The 17,638-nt window shown below is 40.5% G+C and overlaps 1 protein-coding gene across 1 annotated transcript in view; it reads left to right on the forward strand.

The window, feature by feature from the left end:
• MMS19 (MMS19 homolog, cytosolic iron-sulfur assembly component) overlaps window positions 1-17,638 on the forward strand; it is a 32,148-nt gene that overhangs the window by 3,958 nt on the left and 10,552 nt on the right. The window contains exons 2-9 of the mRNA XM_082854929.1: window positions 7,070-7,118; window positions 9,079-9,179; window positions 9,924-10,009; window positions 10,400-10,474; window positions 10,885-10,954; window positions 11,337-11,465; window positions 11,551-11,612; window positions 17,454-17,540. Coding sequence (XP_082711055.1) covers window positions 7,070-7,118; window positions 9,079-9,179; window positions 9,924-10,009; window positions 10,400-10,474; window positions 10,885-10,954; window positions 11,337-11,465; window positions 11,551-11,612; window positions 17,454-17,540 — 659 coding nt within the window. The remainder of the gene's footprint in view (window positions 1-7,069; window positions 7,119-9,078; window positions 9,180-9,923; window positions 10,010-10,399; window positions 10,475-10,884; window positions 10,955-11,336; window positions 11,466-11,550; window positions 11,613-17,453; window positions 17,541-17,638) is intronic.

Consider the following 17,638-nt stretch of genomic DNA (forward strand, 5'->3'; position numbering starts at 1 on the left):
ATGTTGAATGGATAAATGAAACCAAACGTACATGACAATTTTTTTAAAGAATGATTCAAGGAACGTGTAAGAGGGAGTAATTCTGTTTTGGGAATCAAGGAAGGCTTCACAGAAGAGTTGCCATTTGAGCTGGGTCTTGAGGAGTTGAAGTTCCTCAGACTGACAAGGGCAGGAAAGAGGCATTCCAAACCAAGGGAATGTGTTTCCAGGCTTAAGGATATGGAAGAGCTTGACATGTTGAGATTTCATGTGACTGAATGATAGGAGTTATGATCAAAGGTGAGGCTGGAGGGGATTGAGGGCTAAATCGTGAATGACATCAAGCCAAGGAGTCAGGTCTTAGGCAATGAGGGGCAAAGGGAGATTGGTGAGCAGGGAAGTAATTGTGCATTTTAGATAGATTAGGGATGGATCAGAAGGCTTTTTTTTTTTAATTGAGATAAAATTCACCACTGTAACCATTTTAAGTGTACAAATAAGTGGCTTTTAGTATATTCACAATGTTCTACAACTACCACCACTATCTAAAAATTACAGAACCTTTTCATTACACTAAAAAGTTGAAGGTTATTTTGACAGCTGTCCCTGTATAGTCTGGTTATAAGGGATGAAAAGGAAAAGATGAAAATTTGAAAGACGTTCTAAGATAGGCTCAACAGAACTAGAATAAGATGTTAGATTTAGTTACCTTTGTGAAAACATCTTCAAAATACTGATTCTAGTTCTTTGCCACCTTATTTGCCATTTTCCTTACTCTTATTTACTGTTGCAATAGCTTTATTATTTCTTCATTTTTTCCTAATTTTGTATGACTTTTGTACTTCACTTTTATGTTTGTGCTGCATTAATTCAAGATGGATTCTTTGTGAAAGTATGAAGACTAAAGGGCTTTGCCAGGAGAATTCACCCATATACTGGGATTCAAGAAATCACATGCAAATGGATGTTTCTTTGTAATTGTAAAACAGCCAGTTTCATAATGATGTATACTGAATGCTGAAGAACTCTTTTTCATTTATAAAATTTGAGGCAACCTATATCAGTGAGATTGACTAGTAGAGAGTGTGAGGGAAACTTTCTCTGGTGGTAGAAATATTCTATATCTTGATTGGGGTGTTGGTTACTCTGGGTATACTTTTGTTAAAACTAATCAAATTATATGTTCACTGTGCATTCCACTGTATGTAAATTATACCTCAATTTTTTTTTAATGAAAAAATTAGAGGTGACTGAGTGAGGCCTAATAGTCAGGTACTTTGTCTTAACAGCACTTGAGGTACTTCCAAAGAGAGTCCCTAGCCCAGCATACACAGAGGACTTTGATGGTGTTGCTGAAGAAGGATGGTTCAGTTCAGTAACAGTTATCAGTCCCCTATGGCTTCCTATGTGCTAACACCCTTGTGGCCGCTACTGAAATTATTTTTTAGATGGGTTTTTCAGTAGAGTTTCCTGGGTTCTGTCCAGGAGGTTCCAGAAAAGTACCCTTTTCCACCCTCCCAAATGGTGCAACTTTGTAACCCAGAAATGGGTATCTCTCTTCAGTACTGACGTTAAGGAATTGGGTGTAGAACAACTGATAGTGCCTTGGTTTGTCCTTTTAGTCTAGCTGCTGCCCCTTCCCCCACCCCACAGCTTGCGCATTTTTCCCTTTGGCTCTTTCTCAGGAGCAGGGGCAGCACTGGGCCTTCCACATCCTGGCACGAGTAAGGCTAAGAGTGCCTGATGTCTAAATTGGTGCCAGTCACGAGCTATGAATCCCAACTAGAGCACTCCCTTCCTCAGTCAGATCGGACTTCTTACTCTAGTACCAGATTGCGCCTCAGCTCAGTTCACAGCTGTTGTTCAGAGACCACAGACTTAAGGGGGACCGGAAGTTTAGGAGTTTTCTCAAGCCTGTTTTTCACCTAGCCAAAGTCTGGTGTTGTCGAGAGCTGACTAATTAGGTCTTGCATTTAGAAGTAGGTGGGTTGGGGACCCAGAACAGGCTGCGAAAGTAATTCCCTGATTGCCACACCTTATTGAGCTAAAACCCCTCTACGTTAATCAAACGCTTAGGAAGATGGCTAACCTTTGCTCTTTGTTTCTCCTTTGAAAATTTATCCCAAGATGATTCTGTTAGATCTATGTGAATTACCATTGTGCTGCTAAAATTGCATTTTCAAAAATAAGTAATACACTCACATGGTGCAACATTCAAAAGGTGCAAAAGGATACACAGTGAGGAGTCTCCCTTCCATCCCAAGATGGCATGCAGACTGTGACAAATGAATTTACTATATTACTAGTGTATGATACATCCTTGCTAAAGGGGGTGGGGGGAAAAGCTGATCTAAGTGACTTTGGAAAACAATATTTTGTCTGGAGACTATAAGGCTAAAGAGAAAACTGTACATAAATACTGTACTCTGCTTATAAATTTGTTTCTCACAGAGGCTGACAATTCTGAAAGTAGTTTATTAGCTACACTAGTGTTGAAAAGAATAATAAATGGTATAATAGATAATGGGAACCAGGTTTCTCACTGTCAGAGAAATAAATTACAAATAAGCAAGGGGGAAGGCTAGAACGACCCCTGTGGCACTAGATTAGAGGGGAGACTAATATGATCTTATGTTTAGTTTAATATATATGGGTAGATACAGACATAATGATAATATGTGTGTATACGTGGGTTAGAATACGTACATATATTTCCCAGCTCTCTCTGCTGAGGAGGGCCTAGAAGCAGTGACACCCCAATAGCAATGAGCACAGTTACACCCAGATCTTGGTTTTTAATACCATTCTCCAATAAAAGGAACCAGGGCTTCTTGGAGAAAAGGCTGATTCAAGGGTTGGGTCAGGGAAGTTACAAGATGACCCTGTAGTATTTTGTAGTGCCAGAAAGTAAGAAAGCACTTAAAAAAATAAAAGGATGGGGCATGGCAAAGGGACACTGGTGCCAACCTAAAAAAGCTCCCCATGGCCAAAGATAGAAAATTTGAGCAACAAAATAACCTAGTATTGGGGCTTCCCTGGTGGCGCAGTGGTTGAGAGTCCGCCTGCCGATGCAGAGGACACGGGTTCGCACCCCGGTCTGGGAAGATCCCACATGCCGCGGAGCGGGTAGGCCTGTGAGCCATGGCCGCTGAGCCTGCGCGTCCGGAGCCTGTGCTCCGCAATGGAAGAGGCCACAACAGTGAGAGGCCCGCGCACGGCAAAAAAAAACAAAAAAACAAAAAAACACCTAGTATTGGATTATAACCCAAGGAATAAAATAAATATACATGAGCTTATGCTGATGTAAACAACTGAATAAATGAAGAAAAGAGAAGAGATGAATCTTCCTTAGAATAACTCCAAATAACATAGATAGATAAATACTCTCCTTCTAGGAAATGAAGCTTAATCTCCTGTTTCCCCTTAACTGTGGACTGGACTTAGTGACTCCCTTCCAAAGGAAAGAGTGTGGGAAAAGAAAAAATAGTAACAGTATGTATGGTGCAGAGACCTGCTGACACTACCTTAACCAAGTGATCGAAGTTAAAATCACCAGTGATAAGTCATGTTGATATACTGTACCTATGATATGACGTGATGAGAAAGGCACTTCACCTCTATGCTATTCTTTCTCCAAATCCATAACCCCAGGCTAAACATGAGGAAAACATCAATGAAACCCATATCAAGGGACATTCTATAAAGTAATTCTTTTAAAATACCAAGGTCATGAAAAGCAAGGAAGACTGAGAAACTTTCACAGACTAGAGGAGACTAAGGATTCATGATGGCTAGTTGCAATGTGGTGTCCTTAATTGGATCCTGAAACAGGAAAATTACATTAGTGGAAAAACTGGTAAAATCTGAATAAAGTCTAGAGTTTAATTAAAAGTAATATACAAATGCTAATCTCTGTTAGTTTCGACAGATATACTATGTAAGATGGTAACATTCAGGGAAACTGGGTGAGGGGTATACAGGAACTCTATACTGTCTTTACAACCTTTTTTTAAATCTAAAATTATTCCAAAGTGTAAAACATTTTTTTAAGTCTACCTCTCAATCCCCAGCTACCCGTCTCCCTCCCTAGAGACAACCAGTGTTACTAATTCCTTTCATCTTCTAGAGATATAAATAAATACAAATAGAAATAATTCTCCCTCCCTTTAAAAACAATGCTATGCACATACTATATACTATTTATGTACACTCTATTTATGTTCTGCTTTTAAATCTTTTCCCACTATCAGTATAAATATACAGGTTCCTCAGTCTTTTTTCAATTTTTTTCCTAAGTAGTTACAGTGAATTCCATTATGGATGTACTATAACTTATTTAACTTGTTTCTTTTTTTTTAATTTTATTTATGTATTGTTTATATAGCAGGTTCTTATTAGTTATCTATTTTATACATATTAGTGTATACATGTCAATCCCAATCTCCCAATTCATCCCACCACCACCACCACCACCCTCCCCGCCACTTTCCCCCCTTGGTGTCCATAGGTTTGTTCTCTACATCTGTGTCTCTATTTCTACCTTGCAAACTGGTTCATCTGTACCATTTTTCTAGATTCCACATATATGCGTCAATATATGACATTTGTTTTTCTCTTTCTGACTTACTTCACTCTGTAGTCTCTAGGTCCATCCTCCTCTCTACAGATGACCCAATTTCGTTCCTTTCTATGGCTGAGTAATATTGCATTGTATATATGTGCCACATCTTTATCCATTCATCTGTCGATGGACACTTAGGTTGCTTCCATGTCCCAGCCATTTGTTGTTTGCAGTCATTTGCTATTATAAATCATTCTGAAATGAAAAAACTTGTACATGCATTATTTTGCACTTTTACAAGTATATAGGATAAATTCTGAGAAGATTCCCTGGATTAAAGCCTACGTACATTTGTAATTTAAAAAGTATTTTCAAATTGCCTTCCATAGGGACTTCTCTGGTGGTCCAGTGGTTAAGACCCGCGCTTCCACTGCAGGGGGCGCAGGTTCGACCCCTAGTCAAGCAGTTAAAATCCTCCATGCCCCACAGGCGCGGCCAAAAAAAGGGGGGGGGGTGCTCCATAAAAGGGCAGTACCAATTTTTACTCCACCTACAGTGTTTAAGAGTGCCTTAATTCCACACACCATCACCAAACATAAGCGTGATACAAAATGTTTGATCTTTGCCAGTCTAGTATGTTAAAAACCAACGTTTTGGGGAGTTGAATTTGCATTCCTGTTGTTAATATGGTTGAGCATCTTTTAAAATTGGTTGTTGGTCTTTTTTCTCAATGACTTGTAGAAGTGCTTTTTATATTGGTAAAATAGCCCTTTGTTATAAGAATTGCAAATATTTTTTCCCAGTTTGTCTTATGATGTTTGTTTTTGCCTTGCAGAAAATCCAATTTTTTTTTTAATGTAGCTGATTTTAACCAATCTTTTCTTTTATGGCTAAATATAACTATGTTATACTTAGAAATGTTCTCGTGTGTTTTTTTCTTTAATCCATTTGATATTTACTTTGGTGAAAGATTCGGAGCCATTGGTTTGTTTGTTTGTTTGTTTGTTTCAAATATTTACCCAATCATGCCAACACCATTTATTGAATAGTCTGTTTTTCATTAATTGAAATATGATTTTTAAAATCATATTCTCATGTATTTGTGTCTCTTTCTGGATTTGCTATTCTATTTCTGTACCATTGATTTCTTTGAATATGAACTCATACTACACTGGTTATATTTTGTTTTTTACTTTTATTATGGAAAACATAAAGTATATTCAAAACTATACAGTATTTTATGGGCTTCCCTGGTGGCGCAGTGGTTAAGAGTCCGCCTGCCGATGCAGGGGACACGGGTTCGTGCCCGGGTCTGGGAAGATCCCACATGCCACGGAGCAGCTGGGCCTATGAGCCACGACCGCTGAGCCTGCACGTCCGGAGCCTGTGCTCTGCAACGAGAGAGGCCATAACAGTGAGAGGCCCGCGTACCGCCAAAAAAACAAAAACAAAAACAAAAAACTATACAGTATTTTAATTACTGTGACTTTATAACAATCTTTTACTATCTGGAAGAACTGCCTTCCCTCCCTCCCTCATTGCTCTTTTTCAGAATTTGCCTGTCTAATTATGTATTATTTTTAACACAGTAACTTTCTCAGTGGTTCTTTAAAGTTTTCACCATTCAGATATTCACATTTTTATATATATATATTTTTTTTTTTTTCTTTTCTTGCCTGCATTGGGTCTTTGTTGCTGCTTGCAGGTTTTCTGTAGCTGCAGTGAGCAGGGGCTACTCTTCGTTGCAGTGCGTGGGCTTCTCATTGTGGTGGCTTCTCTTGTTGTGGAGCACAGGCTCTAGGCGCGTGGGCTACAGTAGTTGCAGCACATGGGCTCAGTAGTTGTGGCACCCAGGCCATAGAGCGCACGGGCTTCAGTAGTTTTGGCGCATGGGCTCAGTAGTTGTGGCTCTCAGGCTCTAGAGTGCAGGCTCAGTAGTTGTGGCACACGGGTTCAGTTGCTCCACGGCATGTGGGATCTTCCCGGAGCAGGGATTGAACTTGTGTCCCCTGCATTGGCAGGCAGATTCTTAACCACTGAGCCACCAGAGAAGTCCCCAGATATTCACATTTTTTGTTAGGTTTATATCTAGGTATTTTTCTCTCTCTTTCTCTCTTTTTTAATTTTTATTTGTTGCTATTGTAAATAGGCTCTTTTTTCCTTTATATAATTTTTCAGGTTATTGTATGTGTGTATGTGAAAGTTCTTAATTTCATATTAATTTTGTATCTAGCCACCCTAATGAATTATTTTGTTTGTAGTATTTTTTTCATTTATTTCTCTTGGATTTTCTAGATAAACAGTTACCTGCAAATGATATATTGATTTTCTTTTCAATTTTTATACTTGGAGCTGCATACTTGAAGTGTTACAGAAATGCTTTTCATGTAGGAGAGGCTCTTGGCAAGCATGGTGGGCCCCATGGTGTAAGACCTAGGGTAGGCAAAAACATTGGTAATTAGAGCCACTGAACCCTGGGATGGAATTTTATTTTTATTTTTTCAGATTTCTTTTTCTTCTTTCCTTTAGATGTGAAATCTGGAAGCTATACGGTGTTACAAGTGGTGGAAGCCCTTGGGTAAGAGCCTCTGCTCTAGAATACCAGTCTCCAGCCCTGGCGCTGCACTCTGAAAAAGTTATTTTGTCCTGAATTTCTCCTGCTGTAGCCCAACACCCTCCTCCCCCTCCCATATCAGTACCTCAGGTTAAGCCAGTGTTTCTCCTGAAAAATGATTCTTGCCACCTGACTGAGGCCCCTAAGGAAGTGTTGGGAACACCGCCTGTGGGTCACATTAGCTCCTGGGTCAGCCCACAGGTTTAGGCTGAGATGGGTGGTTGAAAGCCATCAACTGTTAGTTAATTAGAGCTGGGATTCCTCTTCTGCTTCTTTAGACCCACCCTCCCCAATAGGATTCTAGTCAGCCTACATCTGACTCACACCTGCTGTGAGCCCAGCCTGGGGAGTGGTCAAGAGGCTGACCTTGCACCAGGTTCCCCACTATAGGAAAAGGCTTGGAAAAACAGCTGGAAGACCAGTGTTACCACCAGATATTCCAAGCTCCAGAGGAACTATATGCTTGTAGTCTAATGTCTGCTTTCCTCATATTTCATACTTGGTAGACCATTTAAATTGACATTTAAATTAGCGAAGGTTGTTAACTGTCATGGCTAGCATGTCTTCTAAAACAGAAAAAACTAGAAAATTGGGGAGAGGGTGGGGGAGTAAGGTCACTATTATGCATTTTTCCCACATAAGAGACCTTTTGGCCTTTCTCCTCATGTTGTGGCCTTGGTCCATTTTTTTTTAAATAACAGCTTTATCGAGATACAATTTATGTATCATAAAGTTCACCATTTTAAAGTGTGTATTCACAGATTTGTACGACCCTTATCACAGTCAGTTTTAAGACATTTTCATCACCCCAAAGAGAAACCCCACGCCCATTAGCAATCACTCCCCATTCCTTTCTCTTCCTAGCCCCTGGCAACCACTAATCTACTCTGTCTCTGTGGATTTGCCTATGCTGAAAATTTCACATAAATGGAATTATACAGTAATATGTAACCTTTGTGATTGGCTTCTTTCACTTAGCATAATGTTTTCAAAGTTCATCCCTGTTGTAGCATGTATCAGTACTTCATTTCTTGCTGAACAATATTCTGTTATATGGGTATACCACATTTTGTTTAACCATTCATCCGTTGAGGGATATCTGAGTTGTTTCCACATTTTGGCTATTCTGAATAATGCTGCTATGAGCATTTGTGTGCCTTGGTCCATTTTTAAATGCACAGTTTTCTACTTCTACCTTTCTATAAGTTCCTGTCCTAAGGATCCTGTCAAAAGTGAGCTTCTTTTTACCCCATTACCCCTAGCTATAGATACTCTTAACCTTGAGGTTTCATTCATGTATCCTGGCCAGTTCTCCTTCAGAAGTCTTCTACCTCCTGCATTTACTTAGATTCCTTCTGGTATGTCTAAATGTGGGTTGTTTTGATGATAAATCACCTCCTTGTTGCTTCAGCCTAGGTCCTCCCATATCAATAATCCTAAATAGTTAAAACCTTTACTCTGACCATCTTACTTTGTAAACTTCCAATTATAAAGACCATAATGGTCTTCCAGTTATAAAGACGATATGGTCCCTAAGACTATAGTGGTTGCTTTAACAGTGATATATTTATTCTCCTCCTGTTTTGGTAGAAGCTGCAGCTGCCAGTCATCTCTTGAGCCCTGTGGTTAGCTGCTAAGCTCTGTTTCAGAGGAATGTCACAGTTGTATGAGAAGGAGTAAGCCCCATGCCCAGTCAGTGCCTGGAGATGGACACTTCCGTTGGCTGTGGTGTCACGTATGCCTCTAACGATGCCAGGTCAATCTGGGGATTGGCCTTAGTGTTGTCTGTAATGCTAAGCACCTCCAGAATACCTTCCTGGGCTGGCTTCCATGCCCAGGGGGTGAGTGTGACTAATTGCAAAATATTTACTTCAAAAGTTTGAACTGGGTAATGTCAGGCTGTCTCTATCTTACTTTACCCCAGGTCCTCTCTAGAGAATCCAGAACCCCGAACTCGGGCACGAGGAATCCAGCTCTTGTCACAGGTGCTACTGCAGTGTCACTCCTTGCTCCTGGAGAAGGAAGGTACTGGCATCGCTAGTAGGAGTGCTGAGCCAAGGCCTTGTCTATTCAAGCCAACTTTACAGGGAGGGAGGGAGGACATAAGGTATCTGTGAACTCTTAATTCAGGGTCTTCATTCCTCACTGGTATATGTGGCAGAGAAGATAAGAATTGAGACACAAGACACATGGATTTCAAATGTAGCCTTAGACAGTATTTTTCAGTATATCTTCCCCTCTTTGTAAAATGGACAAAGTAGTGTTTCATAGATGGAGTGGAAAAGTAATGAAATATCAAAGTGTTTTGAAGTCCTGAGGAAAAAAGCCAACAACTTATTTATCTTCTATAAAGCTTTATTAGCATCTAGCCATGCCCATTTATTTACCTATTGTGTATGCTGCTTTTATGTTACAGCGGCCCAGTTGAGTAGTTTTGACATACTTTGTCCTACAAGCCTAAAATATTTACTGTCTGGCCCTTTGAGAAAATTTGCCAACCCAAGTTCTGTAGAAAGGCAGTTCTCGGCTTGAGAATGGGTTTGATTGTGACCTAGTGAGAATGGATAATAAAAGATGTTCACCTATTTTCCTGACAGATCAAGGAAGTCACCCTCAAATGGGAGGGCTTGGGACATATCTCTCAGTGAAGGAGAAAATTTGTAGTGAAGCCCAAGCAGGAACAGCCCTTATAAACTTTGGGAAGGAGCAAAGCCGGTGGGCCCTCCTCCAGCCTGTGTAAACTAACGGCTGAATTTCTGGTCTGTGCAGTGGTACACTTGATCCTATTCTATGAGAACCGGCTGAAGGACCATCATCTTGTGATCCCGTCTGTCCTGCAGGGTTTGAGGGCACTTGTGAGTTCTTTTTTGTATTACATACCATGTTTGCAGGAACCTATTTCCAGTGAATTCTCTCCTTCCCCTTAGAGGGTGAGACTTCAAGTGCTTCAAAGCAGATACCCAGATGTGGGACTAAACTAGTCTCAGCCAGCTCCACTTCTGTTTTTAGTTTGTAGAGTAAAAGTATCCTTTGGGGACTGCAATTCAAAGCCAAACTGGAAGGAGCTGCAGAGACCTAATCAACTTGAGAAAAGGGACCATGTATCTCACTGTTAGCACTTCTTCCCAAACCTGGATGTTGTGATTCCCACTGTAGCTAAATAGCCCTGTTTTAGGCTTGTGTCTTGAAGGCTGTGCTAGAATTCCCAGAATTCCCTCTGTGCTCACACTTCTCTTCTCCCCCAGAGCCTGTGTGTGGCCCTGCCCCCAGGGCTGGCTGTCTCCGTGCTTAAAGCCATCTTCCAGGAGGTCCACGTACAGGTGAGTGATAACAGTCACCTTGGTATTCTCCTCTATCTCCCAGCCATTGACATAACTAGAATTAGATGGCAAAAAAAATTGCCTTCTAAGTTCTGAACTCTTTCAGGTCTTTGACCACGTTCACATGCTATCCCTTGCTACTGTATAAGGAGAGCGAGGCATGCCATTATGTCTGACCTGTGTCCTCTTACACTTAAAGTAAGGCATACAGCAGACAGGTTTTGGTTATCGGTTCCACTGCTGGACTGCTGGGCAATAGCCGTATCCTTTCTCTACATTTCCTCTGAGGTTCATCTTATACTGGTGTAAAGAGCACTGTCCACTTAGAGATTGTGAAGCAGGAAGTAGTTTTGTCAGCTGAGGTATTCTTTGGGCACTTTCTTTACTTACTTCCTGTCTCTCCTACCAAGTCCCTGCCACAGGTGGACCGACACACAGTCTACAGTATCATTACCAACTTCATGCGAACCCGGGAAGAAGGTAAGAGGCAGGGCTCTCTGGAAAATCTGAAAAGTGAGCACATCTTTTTTTTCCCCCATTACCAGGACTCATTTTAGCCCAGGGGTGATATAGAAGAGCCAGTACTTTGAGAGGATGATAAAGGGAAACTGGGAGCCACTCACTCCCCAGGAAAGTAAAGAAACGGTGGAGTTTGAGCTGATGTTTTAAATTCTTACCTCTGTAACAATTATGTATTGTTGCACATCTTCTCTTCACTGAGAACTCTCTTGGAATAGGAAAACAGAAAGGGCCTGCTCTGGTAGGCAGGAAAGTCAGTGATAGCAGAGGGAGAACACAGGCCAGAAGAAAGCCCAGCTTTCTATCCCACGGGACAGTAATGATCTTGTTCTCTCCTCCGCAGAGCTGAAGGGCCTAGGAGCTGATTTCACCTTTGGCTTCATCCAGGTGATGGATGGGGAAAAGGATCCCCGTAATCTTCTGGTGGCCTTCCGCATCGTCCATGACCTCATCTCCAGAGACTATAGCCTGGGTACACCCTTGTAGCCTTGAATTAGCTGGTTGGGGCTTGTCAGATGAGAGGCTTATAAGTCCTCATTCTTTTTCTGTTGCCTTAGGACCCTTTGTGGAGGAGTTGTTTGAAGTGACATCCTGTTACTTCCCTATTGATTTTACCCCTGTAAGTAGTACCTTTCATTCATTCACTCATTCAAATATTTGTCCAATGTCTGTTATGTGCCAGGCCCAGTTCTAGGCCCTGAGGGTGCAGCGGTGAACAAAAGAAACAATCCCTGCCCTCAAGAACTTAACGTTTTAGTAAACTGGGAAGTGGAAAAACATTTGCCATGGGAGGAAGGGTTCAATTCGGCAGGTATTTGGGAGAGTCCTTGACAAAGTATGTAGTGCTTCGAACTACAGGATTGTATAACATGATTCATGTCCTTGAAAGTTGAAACATTTAAGTAACAGTAAGAGATTGTGGACCAAAACAAGTGGTGTTATAATTGTTCAAAGAAGACAGAGTTTAGTGTGAGCTAGAGTAAGCAGGAACTGACTTCACAGATAAGATAGGATTTCTGTTGGTTTCTGAAGGATGTGTAGGATATGATCCTGGATTCTGAGGGTGCATCTCAGGCAGTAGAAACAAATTGACTAAACAAAGACGACACAGTTGAGCACAGTGTGTACAGGAGGTGTTTGCTCTGATGCCCTCGGACTTTCCTCCCACTCTGCATCTTGATTTTCCTTCTTTCTCCAAATACTCAGGGTCTCATCACTATATGGGTACGCATGGGTATGTGTACTGCAAGCATTAGTGATTTGGAAAAAATGAAAGGAGTTATACCACAGCATACCAAACTACATTGGAGCATTGACTCTCAGTGCCTTTAAAGATACACAGCCATTTTTGCCATAGGGAATTTCTTAACCAGCTTATTCTAGTTGACATCAATTGCTTGGGACCACCTCTCTGATATTCTTTTCATGTCTTTTGTAATCAGTATCACTGTTTCTTCTCAGAAGAACTTAAGCCTTTTAAATAGGGACACCTGGCTTTTAGTGTAACAATTTATGTTAGAAATACTCTTTATGGTCTTACCAATCTGTTTTGGCCGTTTGCCATCCTCATAGTGGATCACATCAGTATGAGTGATGGTTCCTATCCTGTGTGTAGGGGTCAGCAAACTTTTTCTGTTAGGGCCAGATAGTTACTATTTTAGACTTTGCAGGCCATATGGTCTCTGTTGAAGCTCCTCACCTCTGCTGTTCTAGCACAGAAACGGCCATAGACACTGGAATGTGGTACAGTGGCTATATTGCAATAAAACTTTATTTATGGACACGGAAATTTTAATTTCATATCATTTTCATGTGTCACAAGATACTATTCTTTTGATTTTTTTTCAACGACTTAAAAATGTAAAAACCATTCTTAACTTGGCCATACAGTCTTAACTGGTTGCTTCCTACTCTTAATGCAGAGTAGATAATCTTCCTTTACCATCATCTAGGGATTCCTTTGTCTTTTCTCTTGGATCGGATCTCTTATCTCCTGGGTTTATGTACTTCCTATTTTATAGTTTACTCCCTCATTTTGGTGGTGCACATCCCTTATTAGCTTCCCCAGTGTGTAAAAAGAGTGAAACATTTAGATTTTTGTAAATCTAGAATGTCTTCATTCTTTCCTCCCACTTATTGACAATATGGGTATGAAATTGAAGGCATTCCTACATTTACCTCGAATTTTCAGTTGCTGTGAAGAAGTCTAAATTCTTTTTGATTTGCAAAACTTTATGGTCACTTTTTTTCCTCTTTTCTGGAAGCTTTTAAGTTTTGATTATTTTCCCCCAATATATTGAAAATTCACAATTATGTGCCTTAGTACGGGTCTGCTTTCATGCATTGTATTGGGTACTTGGTAGGTCCCATCAATCTGGAAACTCATGTCCTTCAGTCCTGGGAAATTTTCTTGCATTCTTTCTTTGATGATTTCTTTCCCTCTGTTTTCTCTGTTCCTTCCTTTTGGAACTCCTATCAGTCTTCTGTTAGACCTCTGAATCTCCTACTTTTCTTTCATATTTCTTACCTCTCCCTTTTTGTTAGTTTATAAGAAAATTCTACAGTTTTATCTTTTCTGTCAGTCAAAGTCCAGGCATGAAAACAGAAACCACTTTGGTATTTAAAACAGAAATAATTTAATGCAGGAAATTGTTTTTACAAGTTATGGGAAAGCTGAGAAGCCAAACAGGATAGTGAGGCAACCTATCAATAGCAGGAAGCCATTATCACCCCTAGGCTGGAGGGACAAAGGGAAGAGTTGATGTTACTGGACCTCAGGGGCTGAGAGTATGACAAAAACATAGGCCTATCAGTAGAAGCTGGAGCCATGGAGGAGATGCTGCCAATGCTGAAAGCGCCCACTAAATTGGAGAAATGGGAAGAAATGCCCTGGGTTTTCCTTTCCTTCTGACCTGCATTCTTCTACAACTGCTTCCCGTTGGCTGAACCCAGGCCATTATGGGAGCCTGGGAAATGTAGCCTGCAGTGGTCAGCCCAAGGAATGGCTCTGAGGGCAGAAAGGCCCAGGACTAGCACATCTCCTATTAACCCCTTCTATTGATTTTGTTTCTCATTTCTGCTCTCATGCTTTGAATTTCCCAGGACCTTTTTTTTTTAATTAATTTTTATTGGAGTATGGTTGTTTTACAATGTTGTGTTAGCCTCCACCGCACAACAAAATGAATCAGCCGTACACATACAGATATCCCCTTCCCTTTTGGACTTCCCTCCCATTTAGGTTACCACAATGCATTAGGTAGAGTTCCCTGTGCTATACAGTATGTTCCCATCAGTTGTCTATTTTATACATAGTATCAATAATATATATGTGTCAATCCAGTCTCCCAATTCCTCCCACCCCACCCCTTTCCCCCTTTGTATCCATACATTTGTTCTCAACATCTGTGTCTCTATATCTGCTTTGCATTTGCAATTTCTAAATTCCACATATATGCGTTATTATACGATATTTGCTTTTCTTTTTCTGACTTACTTCACTCTGTATGACACTCTCTAGGTCCATCCACGTCTCTACAAATGACCCAATTTCATTCCTTTTTATGGCTGAGTAATATTCCTTTGTATATATGTACCACATCTTCTTTATCCATTTTCCCAGGGCCTTTTATTGTCATTTTTGATGATCTCTTGAACGTCTTTTGTTTTGTTTTTTTAAATATTTATTTATTTGGCTGTGCTGGATCTTAGTCACAGCACGCAGGATCTTTGTTGCCACATGCGGGATCTTTAGTTGCACCATGCAGGATCTTTTAGTTGTGGCATGCAGGCTCTTAGTTGTGGCATGCAGGATCTCGTTCCCTGACCAGGGATCGAACCCAGGCCCCCTGCATTGGGAGCTCGGAGTCTTAACTGCTGGACCACCAAGTTAAGACTGGTGGTCTTTTTTTCTTTAGCATTCTGTTCTTATTTAATCCATGAATGAATTACTTTCTTACTGTTTTTGAAAACTCTCCCCACACATGTGGTCTTTGTTTCCTCCAAGTTTTTTTTTGTTTGTTTTTGGTCTCTATTTCCAGGTTAGAGGCTTTCTTCAGATATCTGGTAATCCTTGGGAGTTTGCACATGTTTCAAAGTGAGAATTATAAAGTTGAGTGGGAGCTCTGAGCACAGGGAATGGGCTGGCTGAGGATGAACTTCCCTGTATAGTGGCTTACATGGACAGCTTGGGAACCCCCAGTGTATTCTTCCTCTTGGGCTAGTCAGGTTCTTCTAGAAAAAGACCTTAGATCAGCCTAGAGGGAGAAGTCTGGCTACAAGCAAATAGGGCTGGAAGGGGTTGGAAAGTCTCAATTCTCAAAACTGTATCACTTAGACCTTTTTTTTTTTTTTCCTGCCGTGCCGTTCCCCAATCAGGGGTTGAACCCGGACCCTGGTAGTGAAAGCACTGAGTCCTAACTACTGGACCACCGGGAATTCCCACTTAGACCTCTTTTGATTCAGCACCCAGGCCCTCAGCTGCACCTATGTCTCTAAGACTAGACCTCTGTCTTACCCTCTCTAAAGAATTAAACCTCCAGATTCTACTGCAGCTAGGGAGGACTTGAGAAGCAATCTCGGAGGTCAGATTGCTTCTCGAACCCCACTCCCAATTCCAAAGGTACCTGGTACTTCTGGTTGCGAAGCCTTTTGAGGAGACTGGTGTATATGGGGAGTTACTCAGCATTCCCCAAGCCTACTGAGGATTCTGTTGTCTTGGCTCTGCTAAGTCATTTTCTTCTTATCCATCTGCTTTTCACCTTCTACAGTTTTGTTGCTAACATCCCTTATCCTGTTCTCGTCAACCTTTAGCTTTATAGCTTTAAAAAAAAAAGAAAAGAAAGGAAAATCCCTTTACTGTATTTTTGGTGGGGTTTCTAAAGAGAAAAGGAAAATCTGATGTATGTTTTCAGTGTGCCTTCTTGACATACACGTGGCCAACAGGCACATGAAAAGACGCAAATCAAAACTACAATGAGGTATCACCTCACACCTGTTAGAATGGCCATCATCAAAAAGTCTACAAATAATAAATGCTGGAGAAGGTGTAGAGAAAAGGGAACTCTCCACTGTTGGTGGGAATGTAAATTGGTGCAGCCACTATGGAAAACAGTATGGAGGTTCCTTAAAAAACTGAAAATAGAGCTACCATATGATCCAGCAATCCCACTCCTGGGCATATATCCAGAAAAGATGAAAACTCTAATTTGAAAAGATACATGCACCCCAGTGTTCATAGCAGCACTATTTACAAGAGCCAAGACATGGAAGCAACCTAAATGTTCATCAACAGATGAATGGATAAAGATGTTGGGGGGGGGGGTGCGTGTGTGTGTGTGTGTGTGTGTGTGTGTGTGTGTGTGTGTGTGTGTGTGTGTGTATGTATACATACACACACACACAATGGAATACTACTCAGCCATAAAAAAATGAAATAATGCCATTTGCAGCAACATGGATGGACCTAGAGATTATCATACTGAGTAAAGTAAGACAGAGAAAGACAAATATTATATGATATCACTTATATGTGGAATCTAAAAGTAATATAAATGAATTTATTTACAAAACAGAAACAGACTCAAAGATATAGAAAACAAACTTTATGGTTATCAAAGGGGAAAGGTGAGGAGGAATAAATTAGGAGTATGGGATTAACAGATACATACCACTATATATAAAATAGATAAACAACAAGGATTTACTGTATAACACAGGGAACTATGTTCAGTATCTTATAATAACCTATAGTGGAAAAGAATCTGAAAAAAATATATATGTATATAAGTGAATCACTTTACTGTACACCTGAAACTAACACAGTATTGTAAGTCAACTATATACTTCAATAAAAAAAATCTGCCTTCTTGACGCAGAAATCATGAAAGTTTTTATAATGCCAGAATTACAGCTTTTTATAATGGTAAAAAAATAGGAATGTCCATCAAAGGGTGATTATCCAAATAAACTGTGGCTTAACCACACAATGAAATAGTATCAGCCACTAAAAGTAATGCTATGAAAAAATAATTTAATAACATGAAAAAATGTACCTAGTATTAAGTGAAAAAATAGATTGCAGAAAATATATTCAAAAGATCACATTTTTAAAAAGTGTATATATTTTAAAGGGAAACAGCGTCTACCAATCACATAGTCATGATAGTATATATACAGAGAAGAAACTTGCACCAGAAAGTTAAGGGTGCTTATCTCTGAGTGGTGAGATGATAGATAAGATGGAAACTGTGTGATCAGATAGAAAATAAATGCCCAACAGACAAAAATTCCCAAGGAACATGTAAGAGCAAGCAGTCTTCCTGCTGGGGCCTCATACCATAAACTTCTTCTGCCAGATTGGGTGTAAATCTCACCCTATTCTGCAGGGTTGCCAGGTTCACGCCTGTGTCCAGGGGTGGTCTGAAGAGTTATACAAGCTCACGCCCCCTTCTGCCTTTTCCAGCCACCTAATGATCCCCATGGTATCCAGAGAGAAGATCTCATCCTGAGTCTTCGAGCTGTGCTGGCTTCTACACCGCGATTTGCTGAGGTGGGTCTAGCCAAAGTTAGGATATGTAGCCTCAACCCACAGAAGGGTCTGAAGAAAGAACAGTAGAAGCATGGGGGAAAAGTTCCAGTATACATTTT

This window comes from Leucopleurus acutus (genome assembly GCF_964270905.1).
Source record: "Leucopleurus acutus genome assembly, chromosome: 14".
Lineage (NCBI taxonomy): Eukaryota > Metazoa > Chordata > Mammalia > Artiodactyla > Delphinidae > Leucopleurus > Leucopleurus acutus.